The sequence below is a fragment of the Eutrigla gurnardus genome (genome assembly GCF_963514095.1).
Source record: "Eutrigla gurnardus genome assembly, chromosome: 15".
Lineage (NCBI taxonomy): Eukaryota > Metazoa > Chordata > Actinopteri > Perciformes > Triglidae > Eutrigla > Eutrigla gurnardus.
In genome coordinates this window covers 9,694,663-9,712,481 of record NC_139938.1, presented here as the reverse complement: position 1 = coordinate 9,712,481, position 17,819 = coordinate 9,694,663, and the positions used below count along the sequence as shown (strand labels likewise).

The following is a 17,819-nucleotide window of genomic DNA, read 5'->3' as shown; positions in this document are numbered from 1 at the left end:
ATCAGAGCTGACACTAAGAAATGATCAGCCTCATGTGACTGAATCGAAATGATGATACATGATGTAAAAGATGAGTCTTGCTGACAGACAACCTCGACTCTCTGACTTTAATTATAGTCACAATAAAAGTTAATGGGGAAATAACAGATCATGAGAAGAGACATCTGTCTAATAAGTAATATTAATTTCCTTTGATAAATACACATGGATCCAAAGTGTGGAAGCTTGCACTTTATTGGGAAAATCAAACAAAAATACAATCTGCAGGGACAATGCATTAAATATGCTCAGGTAATTGATTCACAGCCACTTTTATGTCCAGACCATGTTTCATATCGGTGATTGGCAGGAAAAGTTTTATATACACAAAGCACCGATCAACAGTGCTCGATTTTCCTGAACCCCCCTCCTCCCCCCCGTCACCAGTCTGACCTGAGCCTCCCTTTGCCCCACACATTGTCCTAAAGACCCCTGTGCTCGCCAATAGAAACATGATCTAAACATGAAAGGGACGCTGCACATTCACGTTGGAAAAGGGAGCTTTGTTAGGTGGGAGAATAAATGGCATGCCAAAAGAATCAAAAGCATAAATGCAGATTCCTCTCCAATACAATGCTTCTTCGATCACAAAATGTAGTGCTGATGTGAAAAATGTTCATCGCCAAACTTGTATGACTCGACCCCCCCGATTTGACTGTGGTGAATGAATTATTACATTCAAACGACCGTACAAGGCATCATGAGAGTACAGAGAATATTAAGTGCTCCAACCGCAAAACGTGTCATCTATTTTAACTTTATATTAACTTCTTTACAAAAATCATCTCAATCACTCAAAATCCAATTCTACAATCAATCATACCGGTGTATAAACCTGAAGACCGGCCACAACGAGGTCAGTGGCAAGTTATTTTCTTTTTTTGTCATCTTTTCTGTAGGTAATCATAAATAAATACAAACAATGCACAAGGAATGTCTACTGCAAACAACACATACAAAAGTGTGGTATAAAGGGGAGTTTGTCATAGTTTTTCTATTTGGGGGATATTTGAAGGTAACCATGATTGATAAGTGACTCCCAGCCTCACCTGGAGAAAGTACAAAAAACAAAGACTAATCAAACGGATGTGTGACAACAACCCAACTTTGTTTTACCCCAGGTGGAGAATCAGAAATGTCAGAAAGCTCTTCTGTTGGGTGTTGTTTCTCTTATTTCAGGATAAAGTAGGACCTGATCCTTTTGAATGGCAGCACACACTCTTCTCCTTCTATGACTTCAATATGAGTATATGGGCACAATGTCCACTGTGATGCTCCCAGTCCTGGATTTACTGCAACAAGTCGAATTTGGGCCTTTTATTCTCAGTGAGAAGTGAGTTCATTAGAAGCAAACTGCAAGTTTGCTGGGTAGTCGACTTTGTCGTGTATCATCTTCAGATGGGGAAGACTCCCTCCACCTCTTCAGGTTACATGAATTGCATCTGTAAGATAAAAAGACAAAACCCAAAAGTCAACTCTATTTTTTCCCCCCCGGTATAAGGAAATGAGTTGTCGAACCAGTAATGCAAGTAACCAGTATCTAGACTTCCTGTATGTCCCCAATCCAACGCTGGGTTCACACTGGATGCCATGTCAATCATCACACTAGCAGCGGCCTGGCTGATCTGTAGAGATAATCTTTGTCTGTCTGTCTCTCCGTCTCTTCTCGTCACACACGCTCTCTGTTTAGATACAGCTTGCTAATATGTGTGATAAATGTGAAAAAAAAATAAAATAAAAAAAATGACATGAGGATATAAAGTTAATGGATTTTGAAATCTGATCATGAGGGAGGTGAATCAGGGGGATTGAAGTTTGATCAAATCTCACAGGAAGGTGTTGTAGCTGCTACTAAAGACGATCTATAAGAAATGCTGCACAAAGGGGTCCTTCCCTGCTGCACTGAGGGGGCTGAGACTGGAAGGACTGGAATCTGTGGGTGACTGAGTCACAGAGGAGACGATGAGAAAAGCTAAGCAGGTGTCTTATCACAGAAAACATATGCATAACTACTTTGTAGTAATGCAAAACATGATAATACTGCATATGGAAGTCATGCACTTTTAATTTTTATTCAACTACTTTTACACCTCCGATGTTTTTCCCAGCTGTTATTTTTTGTGCACAGATTGAAATTGCAGTTATAGTCTGATTAAGAAGTTTGCAATCAAACATGGTGTAACAGGTAGATTAATTAGACTTTGACATATTTATACATGTATATCTGCAGAGGAAAATGTATTTATTGATCAGAGGTTGACCTGCAAATGTTATATTGTTTAGCCAACTTTACAGGTTTTTATTTGGGAGCTTTGACCCAGGCAAACATATTGTCACCCGACTAGGAATACTTCATCATCAGCCAGAGCAATAAGAGAAAATCATGCAAATCTAAGGTAGAAGAGGTGAAAGTAGACCCTCACAGAGGAGCAGTGGTTCTCATTCTGTCGGAAATGGTTGTAAAAATGCCATTATAATCTATTCTTATTCATTTTTCATGATTATAATATTGGATTCTGTGATTCTAATCCAAGACAATTTGGTCAGTATCGTCATAGGGTTCACTCGTTCTCCATTCTGAGTGTGAACTAAAGAAAGAGGAGGAATCAAACATGCTGGTGGACAGAGAGACTGTACCGAACGTCATTTTTTGTTTACATCCAAAGCTTTTCATGAGGTATCCGAAGTTGTGTGCACACAGCGAACACACAGCTTTTGACTGCAGTGACACAGTTGTTGTTGTTGTGGAACTGTTTTTTAAGTATTAAATGGCAACAAATATGGATTGAAGCAGAATTATTTAATTAGATAAATATGTGTATTTTATAAATTATTACATCTCTCTGTATTTTTTATCATAATTAATATACACATATGCATTTATAGGTGTTATTTCGCCAGCTGAGCCAATAAGCTTGCATATGGAAGGAGTGGAACATTGCAGATAGAGACATCCATTACCTGTGCACCTAGATTGGAGCCAAATGGGTTGGCTGGTCTCATAACAGGCTGGGTGTACATCACAGTGGGCTGTGTCATCATCGTGGAGCCCATGTGGGAAGGCTGATGGGAGACAAAGAAACGCAGCAAGGATGTTTTAAATAGCCTGCACATATAAAAGAGAACAGAAAACACCTCCCGACATGAAGTCAGAGGGCTAGTTGCTGCACAAAAAACAACTCTTTGACATTGAAGAAAAGCAGCCTGATGAACATTATCACCCAAATTTGGTCTGGCCTCGGAATTCAGCCTGTTGAGTTAAAAGACTAGAACACATTTAGTGTCAGTCAGTGAACAGGCTGGGAATAAAATCATCTTTCAGATATTAAAATATTCTTTCCAAGACAGCACATCAAAGTATTAACACACATCTTTAATGACGGACACACGGACACGGACACACACACACGGACACACACACGGACACACACACACGGACACACACACACGGACACGGACACACACACACACGGACACACACACACACACACACACACACACACACACACACACACACACACACACACACACACACACACACACACACACACACACACACACACACACACACACACACACACACACGCACACGCACACACACGCGCTCTCATGTGTTTCAGTCTTACCATAGCATATGCCATCATGCCCGTCGGTGTGGTTGCAGGGAATGCCACGACAGATGGTGCCTGAGGTGACACATAAAAGACAAGATGATTCCTTCTACAGAATGAGGACACAGCCATATCCAACTTAAGTTTCTTATTAGATCGTCACATTTTAGTTCGATGTCAGCATACATTTTATCACCCTCATTTAAATCAATCTATTTAGGAATATGTCATCATTTAGGCTCCGGAAGAAATTTATTCAACACCATCAAACTACACCTCTGATCACGGTCAAAAGGTGCTTAGCAGTACGATTTATTTCATGACAAAGCTGAACTTGTACCGACTTGTTAAGCTTGAGGATGCTTTTTACAGCTTCATGCAAAACTCAGAGCACTGAATGCTTGCAGAATGTTCATAGTCAATCAAAAAAGCAGAAGTTAAAAACAACCCTTTACCACAGGCTCTTGATTGGAAGTGCAGAGACGGCAGCATGGGCTCCGAAGATCTCCCAAAACACAGAAAGTTTGGACCAAACCACTCATCACCAACACAACACCATCCTGACTGAAGCATAATGTTGTGAGGCTCATTTCATGGGCCTGGGGAATTTGTCAAAATTAAAGGGAGGATGGATGGAGCCAAATGCAGGAATATTATGGAGAAGAATTGTTCTGCAAAAAAAAAAAAAAAAAAATAGGGCCGAAGCACAAGGCCAAAGCAACATGGAGAACAGGCTTCCATAGAACAAGGTGGATGTTCTGGAGTGACCTAAATCACATAGAAGATTTGTGGAATAACTTGATGGTTGCTGTCCATCAGACATCCCTGCTTTCTGCATTCACATGGTGTGTGGTATACTTTGGGTCAGGGCAAAACAAGTCCCACTTTAATATGCAATAAACATTGAAGACGGGTGTATTCGTTCTCTATCAACTGAATATCAGAATTTACGTTTTTGAGATTGAGGTGGACACAGCTGATGTTGGCAACCAAAGGGGAAATTCACCATAGTCATCAAGGCCAGAAGCTTTAAACATCGAGTTAGAACTCATCATTGTTCACAAACCATAAAAGAGTATTATTTGAAAAAATAATACTTGTCATATTTAGTATTGCAAAGCATGGAGGAAAGAGGATGAAAAATAAAAGGCATTTATACAACAAGACGCCGAACCTTTCAATGAAAAATGTGTAAATGCTACCAAAAGACCTGAAGGGCTTCTAATCTAAACGGAGCTGGATCAAAATGATCTCAACAGGATGAGTCCTGGAACTCAACAGAAGTTGGTTACTAGCAGGTGCTCCTTGTGGAAAAGCATGAGAGATAAATTACAGACCCTTTCCTTTTCCTTGCTTCCCCAACAGCCCCTGCAGTGATAACAAACCCAGATTTGTCTAACACCCCGCCCCTTCGGGAAGGATACATTTCATTACCTATTCAGTCATTGGCCAGGGAGACACTAGTGAGTCAGTTTTGGTGCCAACATTGGTACTTTCATCACGGTCTGTGCTTGTTTCATTGCACTGGGAGCTCTCCTCCAGAATTCCTCCTCGCTGACAATGTTTGGCATGTCTCACTCAGCGTTAGAGTAGTCCATATAGATCAGTGTTATTGTCAGATAGTCAATAACAACATGATGAGGCTGTTTTTTTTGTATCACATTAGGGGTTATCCTTTAACAACGTTAGTTTCTCAGCTTCCTCCAAGTCACCGACTTGTTCAGACTCCCAGAAACCAATCACCAGCTTACGATCATCATGTGACATTTGGTCACCTCATCAGTAATTCCTGTTTGCTTTCAGCATAATAATAAGCAATGAACCACCAGTAACAACGTGTTTTTTGAAAACATTACCAAAGGGAGATTACAGTCAATGTTTTCACATTAAATAGTCAAACCCCAAAGAAGGTAGAGTAGGACAGCAGAAACAGTGACAATATCAGTGAGATTCAGATTCAAACTTAGTGAGTACAGAATTAATTTCAGAGTCTTCTCCACTTCAGTAAGACTTGTATACTAAACTCGGAATAGGCAAGTTGATGATAAACCATGGCTACAGATGATGGGGTCAAACGAGTCCTTACTGTAATAGTTCTGTTGAGACTAGAGGTTTGTCATAAATACAGCGCATGCAACACAGTCTTTTGTCCCGTTGGTCAATGAACGGTGTCTGGTTTTACAATGCTGACTTCCAGCAGCCGAAGTGTGGCTTCTATTAGGCAGACAGAGATGGAATCCTTTTCATTCCTCTGGATTTACAAATTACAAGAGGCTGCAGTTACTGAAAACCAGTATGGAAGGTCTTATTGGACTCGTGAACACATGCTGCGTTCAAGTGCTCTAAAGCTCCAACATAGCCAATTTAGAGAGACAATAAGGATGGAAATTGTTATAAGAATTTTGTATAACCTCATGTCTTAAAGTTTTCTTTGTTCAGGTTACAGCTTTATGTGTTGAACTGTTTATTACTTTAGTATCCCCATGGCTGACCTAAATGTTATCAGAGGCCTGGTAGTCATGATGTCTTGTTCTACATGAAGGTTAACTGTCAGTGACACATTATCTCCTGTGCCTTTAAAAGACTCAAGTCACAACAGTGATTTGAGCACTTCCTCTGTAGCATCCTCACACGTTGTTGCATTGTAACTGCTCCTCTTGTACAAGATTAAAGTCAGACGTCGACTTTACTTATGTCTCCGATCTCCTCCTTGGGTGAATTTATTCGTTTACGGGAGAATCTCAACAGAAATGTGAAAATTAATTTGATTGCAAAACCGAAAATACTATACTAGACAATATTATACTGAGAACCATTGCATTCCTAATTAGCACCCTGCAGTTATTCTGCCCCACACGTATTCATGCTTGTGAATATATCAGCTAATGTCCATTGTTGAGCTGATGGTGTCCAGTCCTATAATTTTATCGCCTTGCCCTGGTATGACATTCAAAATGTTGGTTATTTGATTCATTTGGATTACTGTCTAGCCATAACTGAAGGTGCCACATTCTTAGGAATTACAGGACAGGGGCTTGACAGAAACAGCTGCCAATATATCTGTTTGTATCTAAATACAGTGAGAATTATACAACACTGCACATGTGCTATTGCGTTTATTTGAGTGCACACAGAATCTGCTTTTTAGATGATGGCATAGCTAATTAAGTTGCTTGACTGTGGGGTGAAAAGTTCGATTAACCCGTCAACTTCACAACCAAATGTGCAAATTGATTCAAATGACAGAGAACCAGATGAAACTTAACCAAAAACAAAGTTAGTCATGTCTTAGGAGGAGAATATATCCGGATATCTTTGAACAGAATTTTGTTATTTACTCTATTTGTTAGAGTAAAAAAGCTTTTTATCTCTCATTTTTATTATTAAGCTGACGTTTAATGGCATATATCTTTTCAGGAGTTTATTGGAGTTTATAAACCTGAGTAAGTGGGAGGTGAGCCGTACCATGGTTGCAGGGTTCCAGGTGGTAGAAGGAGCCGTCTTGGGTTGCCAGTTGGTTCCACCTGTCATCTTCTTCTCACCAGGCTGACTCCAGTAAAGATCACTACAGAGATCAAGTTAAAATCCCCATCATATGTTGTATACAGTATTAGGGATATTAACTTTAATATTACTTGACTGTACTTACTTTTTTGCTGTGCCGTTGCCAATTCCCAGATCTAAAGAGAGCAAAGGCAACGAAGACAGTTTGGTATAAATGTATCATCATCTAATACATGTTGTACCACATGCTTGTAACACAATTCATTCTATTCAGAAAATTCTTGCTGTTGTGGTCGTGACCAAGGGGAACTTACTGCCGACAAGATTGGCCAGTGACGAGTCCAGGTCATCGGATACCAGTTTGTGGGGCTGTTGACCATTCAGGGTCATGCCCTGATCGGTTGAGGATGCCACTGTGGGTTTGAGGATGGTACCTAAAGTTTCTTAATCAAAAGGGGGCAAGAGAAAGGGAAAGGAAGGGATGCGAGGGGAGGGTGAGAGGTTGGGAGACCCAGAACAGGTGAAGACAATACCACAGAAACACAAACACCAGACAGCACAGAAAGGACACACACATGGACAGAAAGAGCATGTTGAACATGATGTAGCAGAAAAAAAAAAAAAACTCAATCAAGCCAAGACTGTGTGAGAGGAGTGTGTGTTGAGTCAACTCACCAATCATGCATATGCCATGCAAAAAACCAAGGCCCCAGAGAGAGGGTTTAGTCCGAGGACAAGGGAGAAGAGAAAAAAATGACGTGAGATTGTGAGCAGTAGAAGCCAGTGAAGGCGTTTGTTTGTACACCTTCGCCTATAATTACTATGAGGGAAAAGGTGTAGTAGTGGTAGTCCTCAATCGCAAAACAGGGACAGTATCTATCAAAATTAAAGACTAATTGCTCATTACTGTGATCAATAAAAGTCCGTCTCAGTGGCACACAATGTTAAATATAGTGTGGACAGATACAGGCTGCCAGTGTTTCTAGTAATGCGCTCATTTGTTAGTAAACACACCAATGTGTATTTAAAGTGATAATAAGATAAATATATATAAATAAATATAGTTAATAACCATGCAGACTAATCTATAAAACCTAAAATTCAATAAAATAAAGGTAAAAGGAAGTAATCAATACTTTATCAAATGTGACAGCTCACTGTAAAGTAAATCCATGAATTTGAAAGGGAGTCCCTCTCAGTTGAAATTATTTCTACAGCCACACACAACACAATGAAATGTCATATTCTGTATAATATACTGATGAGATGACAGAAGCCCATGGATGCCAACTAAGTGAATCATAAAAGAAAAGACATAATGTGATGTGCTTGGCTGGAACTTGTTTATTTGATCTAAAATCACTGTATAACTCTTATATAAGCAATGAAACTTTGCGCATTGATATTGCATATTTGCGGATCACCTCTTGTGAGTTTGTGAGCAACGTAACATTTTTGACTTCTTCCAACTTTTATCACCATGGATCTGTAGAATAAACCTTACAAATGTGAGGTTCAATAATTTGTATGGGTGTATTTGTGTTTTGTAACGTTATATCCACAACAATAAAAAGTGATTTGCAAATATGTAGAACTTAGGTTGTAAATGTGTATTTTTATTTCACAAAAAAATAAGCGATGTTTTGCAAATGTTAATTGTTTCACCACCAAAAAAATACATGTCAACTCTAACTTTACTTTGATGACACAATATCTATTATCTTAAAGTGTTTTTATTTTACATGTTTTACGGCATGATCTGAACATCTTCCAGGATATTATCATCCCAGACCAGATGTAATTGTTATTTTATTTTTTTGTGAAATTAAAATACACATTTACAGCCTAAGTTTTACATATTTGCAAATCACTTTTTATCTTTGTGGATATGACTTTACAAAACACAAATACACGCATACAAAATTATGCAAATAAATAAGAAACAAATCAAAAATCTTACATTGCTCACAAACTCACAGAAGGCGATCCACAAATATGAAAACCCTGTTTCACATGTAGAAATGGATCCGTAAATGACTACATATTTTCAGAGTAAGTTAACATATTTGCAAGTTAAAGAATACATGTTAGTGGAGATTGAAATGTGTGAATCATGGTACACATTTGTTAGTAGTATTCTTTTCTTATTTACGACATTGCTGTGCTTTTACAGATATTAATGTTCAATAAAAACATCCATACTCTGGCTGGCTCTGATTGGACCTTGTAACCAGGAAGCGATGAGATAAACAAGCTTGTTTGAGATACGCTCAACGTTGGTTTACGATCCGCACTTCAATGAAGAACAACTTCACAACATGTCCCAGTGTGAATACGAGGAAGACATACTGGGAGAAGTTGGTGTGACAAAACTTAAACAAACAACTACCTCAATAATAAAGCTATTTTGGTGGAAGTTTATGTAATCTGGGTGGCCGTTGTTGTCGATGGACAATTACATGTAGTAACAGTGGTGAGGTCCTTTAACAAAGAACTAAAATGCCTTCTAGGTGTATCAGCTGAGGTTAAAATTCTGACTGAGCATGTTAAAGAAGGAACAATTGGCAATAATGTCAATAATAAGTCAAATCACCTGATCGTTGAAAATAGTGAACATTTTCACACAAACAAATCCAAGTCAAACACAACTTAGCCTCTTCATGATCCAATGAACGTGCAATCTGTTCCCCACACCTTCAGGTGGTAGCAGAGTGCATGAGGCCGAGTCTGCCTGCTCCCAAAGGCAAAGGGAAGATACAATATCAGTGTAAAACACTTACCTGTACAATCCAGGTTGTTAGCATTGGCATTGTTGCCAAATACTGAGTCAAAGTCTACGTTAAGGCCTCGGGAGTTCTGTGGCTGCTGGGGTGTGGGGGAGGCTGTAAACCCTGTTGAGGCAAAAGGAAACTATCAGGATAGAAATGTTGACACTACAACACCTCTTTTACTCCCATTGCAACCACGAGAGTGAGAAAAGGCCAACTATTTGGAAAAGGTGGTTGCTGGTTCTAAAAAGGAAGAACCTTCTAGTTTATTGTGAAAAGTCTGACCATAAAAACAATTACATAATTGTGTATTTAGAGTACAAACGGGTCAGATGATGTAAAATAATGCTCCTAATTTCTCCATCTCCTAAAGTTTAAGCACATCATAACATCTACACTGATGACAGATCAGAGCAGCATCATGTATTTATAAAGATGCAACAGTGTACAATTCTGCATCTTACCACAAGGAAACAATCCTAAACACCATCACTGCAAGGGCTGCACGACATTAGAAAGAATAATACACCCTGAATTTTAAAGGCTATATTCATAATTTAAATGTATCATTCTGGTGCACTTTTGGAGCAATTATGAGGCAAAATAACAATGTTATTCTCAAGTACAATTTAATCATGAACATATTGGTTATATATATATATATATTGGTATAGATATACATAAATCTGAGGATATGCTGCTTTAAACTTTCATGTGATTGAAACCTAAATATTTTAGGGTTTTGGAGTTATTATCCAAATAATATGACAAAATAAGACATGCGTCTTCAAAATGTCAAAATAATTGTTGGGTGCAGTTTTGAGGAACCAACACCAAAACCTGAGGTTTAGCATCTATAATCTATCATTTGTGCTTCAGAAACATCAAAGTCCTTGTGGACATTTCCCATGGAGATGAAGAAAAATACAACACAAAGTCTGCATCATCTGGTGTGAAAGGGTGGAATTCTGGGTAGAACCTGTAACACCTGGATCAACCTTGAAATACCTACCTCTGAATAGACCAGCTACAGCATTGGGCTCAGATTGGAAGAGTGGAGTGATGTTGTAAGGGCTTGGCCCAGAGAAGGAGTCTGACACACAGCAAAAACAGCAAAGAACCAAGGAAGAAGAGGGAGGAAGACAGGAGAAGATTATGAAGATATGAGACCAGAAAAGTAGTGAAAGAGCAGCGAGGAAGCCAAGCAACTGCGGGAATGGCTTTTTAAACAAAGATCAGGATTTGCAGGACAAAAGCAGAGGAAGCAGCACTCATCACATGGCAAAGCCAAAAACACAGCAAAGGTTGTGACTTATCGCAAAACAATGCAGGCTCAGAACCAGGCTTGTAGGAGGCATTGAGGGAAAAGGGCAGCATGTTGAGCAGGAAGGCTCCGTGTCAACACTCTGACTTGACCGAGAGACCCCATGTCAATCGGATTCTACTTGTGACAATTCACAAAAGTCCCAAAACATCTCACAACTCTCATGTTGCTAGATGAGCAATCTAGCAGACGGACAGTTGTCTGTACCTGTGATACATGTCTGCGCGGCCGTATCAAGATCAGATGCCAGGGAAGTGTTTGAGTCAAAAAAGGGATTGTAAAGATCTGAAGAAAGACAAAAACTCTGCCTGTCAAGATGGACACTCTACAACAAAGTGTTTTGGAATTTGAAATACAAACAGAACATGAGAAAGCAAATAAAAGATACAACAGCCTTAATCAGAGAGATAAGAGTAGAGAAAATAAATAACTCAATTAGGATTGTGGAAAGAAAACAAATATTTGATGTTGGGCAGCGTGCCAGATCTCTCCTTCCTTACTGCTCCAAAACAGAATTATAAGTATTCAAATGGCATTTAATCACCACCCAGGGTTATGTTATGAGACTAGTGACATCAGTCCAACATATAGGACGCAAAAATGAAATCTAGACTGCAAAAGAAAAGAGAAGATGCAGCAAAGCAATCCCACCAAACACTTCATGGCTAGGTGTCCAAGAGGACAGGCTGCCAGTGTCAGAGGACGCCGTGGTTAGATGGACAGCTTCCACCACAGGAAGTGTGAGGAAAGGGTTTGAGTTTGGAATGGATTCCTCCACAGCTTCTGCAGCAGAGGTGAAAGGATCTGAGTGAGCAGAGGGAGGGGGGAGAGAGACATGAACATGAAGAACAGAACAGAGAGATTATGGCAGAGTGGAAGGTGAGAAAATGTCAAAAGTGTATGAAAGATGATGCGCCGGGGGAAAGGGCAGTGATACAGGTGAGAAGGATGAATAAAGTGTTCAAGATATAGACAGGCCGATATCATGCACTCTCTTATTGGCCCAAGTTTCAGGTCTAATCACAGACTTTATCACAACAACTGCATCAAGCAGTCCAACAGTCCACAGTTTAAAGGTCTTCATTATCAGGCCGGTCGGAGTCCACAGAAGCTGTGCTTTTCAGAAAACAGCTGTACATGATGTTTGTGTGCAGAACAAGTCTAGTCAAGTGCATTATATGTCATTGAATGTCCATTTACTAACTAGCTCTTAAACAAATACTCATTACTTTTGCCTACATTGTCAGGCATGAATTGGGCAAATTAAACTGTGTCGTTAATCTTACTTTGGAAAAGCTTTTAACATAATGAATATAAAATGTTACAATGTTGAGATGAGTATTCATGGACTTTCAGGTCTAATCTAAAGCTATATTTTTGGTATGCTCACTTGTATCTTAAATTCCAGGCGAACAGTGCTGTCATCTGTGTGAGCCATATTATTGACATACATATCATGTAATAAGACACACACAATTATAAAGAGATACGAGGTAAGGCTACAACAGTACATTAGCACTAGGCACATCAATGTTAATCTCCGAAATTAAACAAAAAAAAGGTGAAAGTACAAGTTCCATTACGTACTTAAAGGTACAATAATATGACATTGGCAAGCAAAGTGCTCAACAGGCACTGAAATATATTTCAATTACTATTGTTGTTATGGTTAGTATTTAAAGAGAAATCTGACATGCAAATGTCAGAAAATTGTTCTTTCAGTGTGTGTTTGTGTTTAACAGCCCAATTCACAAAAACATGGCCTGGGAATATACATTCACTAGATGAGTTTGTGTTTGATCAATAAGGATTCAACAATGTTTGCAGCCAAGGTTTGTATAATATCTGTCCAGGCAGTCACACTCTGTCAATCGAATGAGTAGGAAGAACATTGTGTTTATAGGGACAGTAGTTAATGTTCTATACAAAAGGGGCCAGCAACAGTTGAAAAATGCATGGCCAGCACCTCCCAAACAAGGAATTTTAAACTGAACATCTCAAACACTTATGATTTGTACTCTCGCCTTGCTTTTAATTCTGTCCTTCTGTATTCGTACAATAGTTAATAATGATACTGTAAACCGCAGTCCTTCCTTCTTACAAAATGTATATACATACTAAGGAATATTTTTTCTGTATGTATGTACTATGGAGGATGTCTGAGTGATGAGCATTTGTGCTAATGAGCATATGACATGTATGTGTGTTTGTGGCACTCTTGTCTGAAGGGTTATAGCAGAGTGAAGCTCTCACCTCCCCATGTGTTGGTGGTGGAGAGAGGCAGCGAGTGCTGGAAAGCCGGCTGCAGGTCCAGCAGTTCATTGGCTGCCTTGGAGGTGCTGGAGGGAATAAGTAGGTAAACAAGGGCATGGAGGATATATCAGTTACTCATTGATTAAACATGAGGGTCAACATGAGGACATATTAAAAGGAAATATGTTTTGTCCTGAGCAATACAAGTTACCCATAATATATTTTCTTCATTCTTATTTCTGTGTATCAATTTTGGTGTTAAAACTGTTGACAGTGTGATTTTGACATGTTGTTTTTATTTTTACGTTATTTATTTATATGTAAAGTGTCTTTGAGAACCTTTAAAAGCGCTATACAAATAAAATGTATTAGTATTATTCCAACTCAATCAACATCAATCTACCAACGTTGAGCTGTACAAGAACACTAAAACACATCAGCTGACACAAAACACAAAAAGGATTTAATCCCGTCTTTTTCCCTCTTCAAAACAAAATGACCAGATATCATTTCAGCTTTGATCCCCAGTTGTGAAACTAATGAGTAAGTCCTGTGGTCTCACCTGTTGTTGGAGCTGGGGGTGGAGAAGAGGTCAATGGCGTGGGCAGAGTTGATGGTACCACCCACCATGGAGACAGGAGAGGAGTCTGTGTTGGCTGTAGCTGGATTCTTCTGGAGTTCTGTCAGACGTCGCTCCTACAATCATTAGGATGACAGTGGCACACTACATGACTGCAGCCCTAAAGTACACTAAGCTGGAAGAAATGACAGTAAGGAAAATTTACTTTAAGTGCTTTCAGGCGACTTTGCTCTTCCTCCAGGGCTGCTTGTTTTTCCCTCTCGTCCACTTTGCTGAAAGATATGCCAGTGTTGGCCAGGGAGGACACAGCATTGGAGAGGGTGCTAGCCCTGAATCAAGGAACAGACACAGACAACGGTGAGAATAATTTCAGATATATCGAAAAACTCCATCAAACTAGTCCTCCCACAGGCAGACCTGGAAGTAATCATGTCTTCTAAAGACTACCACATGACTACCAGAACTCCCCCCTATCTGGCAGTTCCTCCCTTGCTTAATTCAAATGCAGCAGCAAGGCTTCACACTGGTTTTAATAGAAAACATCACATTAAACCAATCCTGACGTCTCTCCATTTACTCTCCATTTTAGAATTGATTGTTTTTAAAATATTTTGCTGATCACTTTAAAGCACGTCTGGGACTGACTCCAAGCTATATCAGAGCAGAGACGTTGACCCTGTATGAACCAGCTCACAAAAGGTGACCATGATTTTGCCATCAGGACCCCTCGACTGTGGAACAAGCTGCCCGAGGAGATAAGGCTCACAGGATCAGTAAATAAATCACTTCTTAAAGGTCCCCTATTATACTGATTTTTATCAATTTCACACAGCTGTCAGAGGTCCAACAACACTGTATTCCATATGCATTGGCCCAAACCCATCCATGGTCCTGAATTTCAGCTGTCTAAAAGTTGCTCAAATGAGCTCTGTTGAGAACAGGCTGTTTCTGTGCCTGCACCTTTAAATGCTAATGAGCTCCGTCTGTCATCGCCTACTTGGAGAGCCACGGAGAGGATGCCGCTTACGCTAGCGGTAGCATGCATCAATGTTTACAGTGGATGTATCGCTATGACTCGCCTATGTGGCTCAGGTGAAGTTGCTGGGTCCCGTATTGTTGGGATAGATCCTTTTACGGGGGTCAGTGTCGAGGCAAAGCCAGCTTTGTACTGACGCACGTTACTGAAGCAGTCCGATGTGAAGTGGTTAGCACACACATAGAAGCTAACACGGACTGTAGCCGGCACATTGTCATTAAAAATGAAACACAACTTTTCTAAAGTTTTGTTACATGTGGCCTGTTTCTGGTGTGTTCTGAATTCTGATACATAAATAAATAGTTTAACTCTGAAAAAGGAGCATGCATTTTCCATGCTGAAAAAAATTGTACTATCAAGTAACCGAATTACACATGGGCCTCTGCCTGGATTGCAGGGACCCATATCAAGTGAAGCATACCTGCTGGCTGCTGTTGAGTCTTTGACTTTCTTTCCCTCTAAAGAGGCCAAGTGCTGCTCCAGGGCATCAAGCAGGCTGCTGGGGGCCTAGTGTGAATGTAAGCGACACACATTACTGTAAGCTATAAAGACTGAAGAAAAGACTGACATTTCCCCTGAAGAAGAAAAAAAAAACACAGAAGCATGCCAAGAGTCCAAAAACAGATACTCCCAAATACAGAGACACAGAGAGAAAAGGTTCAGATACTTACACAAACTGTAAACTGAAAATGGAGAGATAGAAGAAAGGGGAAATACAGAAAATAAAAGGTGGCAACAGTCAAGATATTATTAAGATAGTTTTGGGAGAAAGCGCTCCAATTCTGGTTTATCTGTTACACGTACACGTTCTACTTAATACATAGTGAACACCAGAGCTTACAAATGAGTCAATTTTGTGCATTATGCACCACTTCAGGTAACTGGTCTATATAAGTCGGCTCTATCATCCACACCTTTATTTCCTGTATGACATGCAAATTCAGGAATGTGTGAGGGATGGCAGTTGTTTGTAAGTGCAATAAAAGGCCATATTGCCAGCTAGCATGCGCACAGCTTGTTGTTAATAGTGGTTTAGCCTGAAGCTGCAGCGGTTAGAAAATTCTGGAAGTTACTAAAGCACTGGGGCAAACATGATGACCCACAGCATATGTGCTTGCAAATAGACACAGATAATATGGTGTGTTAACACCAACATTACATGCTGCATGAAAGCACATTCTTCAGTACAGTTTGTACAACAATGAGTTTTGTTGCTATAGCTTCTGTGTCAGGTCTCTCTCAATATACATACACATACATACATACATATATATATATATATATATATATGTGTGTGTGTGTGTGTGTGTGTGTGTGTGTGTGTGTGTGTGTGTGTGTGTAAGCAAAGGTGTGAGGGACATGAAATTTTAATTACAAATATGCCAAAAATGGTCATCTGCATCTCGGCTTACCTGAGACAGATCAGGGATATCCCCTCGATCAATTCCGACTTGCTGCAGGAAGAACAAAGACCATCAGATTTGGGTTGGGAAAAAATAGCCAACCTATTTGAATGATCGACGGCACCTTTGTAATGCCTGACTGGCTGATCCGGCGTTCTGACTTACCTCAGCAACTTTGAGGAACTCTGAGATTCTAGTCATTCGTGTGAGGAATTTCTTGTAGATGTCAAGTCCTTCTTTGCACTGAACTTTCTTCATGTCAAAATATTTCTCTGTTAATAGAACAAGAACAGGATTATGACAAACGTATTATCATTACTTTTAAAACACAAATTTTGACTCATGGTTTCAGTATCTCCATAGAGTATACACAACAAACGAATATGTGTGGGTAAACAGTGATATATGTTGGTATAATCCATCTTGGGACTCAGGGCAAAAGGTAAACGAGAACAATTACAACAAATCATTATCCATCCATGTCCAGGCATTACAGATCACAACAATACGTTGTGAGATTTACAAAGTTAATACCGAAGTTCCATTATATGATCATGACCATTGTACAACAGTTTCTATTCAAACTATTAACAGATCTGCCAGAGCAGTCTTTCTGTTTCACGGTGTGCAAACAATGTCTACCGAATGCTTCTTTTCAACAAGAAGGTGCAACCAAGGTAGGCAGTCTTTGTAGATAGAGGTGCAACTATACCCGTATTGAACCGTTCGGTACAGGATTTTCGGTTCAGTGTGTGACAATGTCATATTAATCAAATTTAAAATGTGCGTAAGCACAAAGAAATCATGCGCACCCCATGTCATTTGCATTCAGAAACGCCCCCAATTAACCATATATGGTAACAAAAAATCCATTTAAGAAACCATGTGTTCAGTTAACTTGGTACAGGTGAATAAGTACATTGACAGAATGACACCCCTCTCTGTTGACATTAATAAACTTCTTGTGTGACGGTGGTTTAATCGCTATGTGTGTGTCTATCGCTCCTATTGCGTTGGGAAATCCAGCGATGGCGTGAAATCCCTGTTTGATCTCGGCTTGTTGTGGATTCATGGAAGGGAACTGGATGTAGTTCGGGCCATGATGGGCCATAAAAACCAAGGAGGATTGGACTTGCATGTGCACCGGAATGGCCTTTGGATCTGGATGTTGAGATCGTTGAACGCATGCTGTGACACTCACAATGCCTTCTATTTGCAGTTCTCCTATTCTACCACTAGATGCTGTGCGTAAGCATGGTCAGAGCTGTGCTTATATTTACGCACATTTCTAAGTAAAAGTA

At 39.7% G+C, this 17,819-nt stretch overlaps 1 protein-coding gene across 17 annotated transcripts in view; it reads right to left on the bottom strand.

Annotated features, from left to right (window-relative positions):
* Positions 1-218: 218 nt before the first annotated feature.
* picalma (phosphatidylinositol binding clathrin assembly protein a) overlaps positions 219-17,819 on the bottom strand; it is a 31,488-nt gene continuing 13,887 nt past the window's right edge. For 4 of the 17 annotated variants that reach the window (XM_084028607.1, XM_084028608.1, XM_084028598.1 and 1 more), the window contains exons 8-24: positions 16,684-16,790; positions 16,528-16,569; positions 15,787-15,798; positions 15,537-15,622; positions 14,285-14,408; positions 14,062-14,195; positions 13,500-13,585; positions 11,898-12,050; positions 11,454-11,531; positions 10,935-11,015; positions 9,935-10,045; positions 7,469-7,597; positions 7,300-7,330; positions 7,116-7,215; positions 3,666-3,725; positions 3,001-3,102; positions 219-1,481 (exon numbers count right to left, since the gene is read on the bottom strand). In XM_084028607.1, coding sequence (XP_083884733.1) covers positions 1,467-1,481; positions 3,001-3,102; positions 3,666-3,725; positions 7,116-7,215; positions 7,300-7,330; positions 7,469-7,597; positions 9,935-10,045; positions 10,935-11,015; positions 11,454-11,531; positions 11,898-12,050; positions 13,500-13,585; positions 14,062-14,195; positions 14,285-14,408; positions 15,537-15,622; positions 15,787-15,798; positions 16,528-16,569; positions 16,684-16,790 — 1,451 coding nt within the window. In that variant the 3' untranslated portion in view covers positions 219-1,466. The remainder of the gene's footprint in view (positions 1,482-3,000; positions 3,103-3,665; positions 3,726-7,115; positions 7,216-7,299; positions 7,331-7,468; positions 7,598-9,934; positions 10,046-10,934; positions 11,016-11,453; positions 11,532-11,897; positions 12,051-13,499; positions 13,586-14,061; positions 14,196-14,284; positions 14,409-15,536; positions 15,623-15,786; positions 15,799-16,527; positions 16,570-16,683; positions 16,791-17,819) is intronic. The other 13 variants (XM_084028610.1, XM_084028612.1, XM_084028613.1 and 10 more) reach the window with 13 other exon arrangements.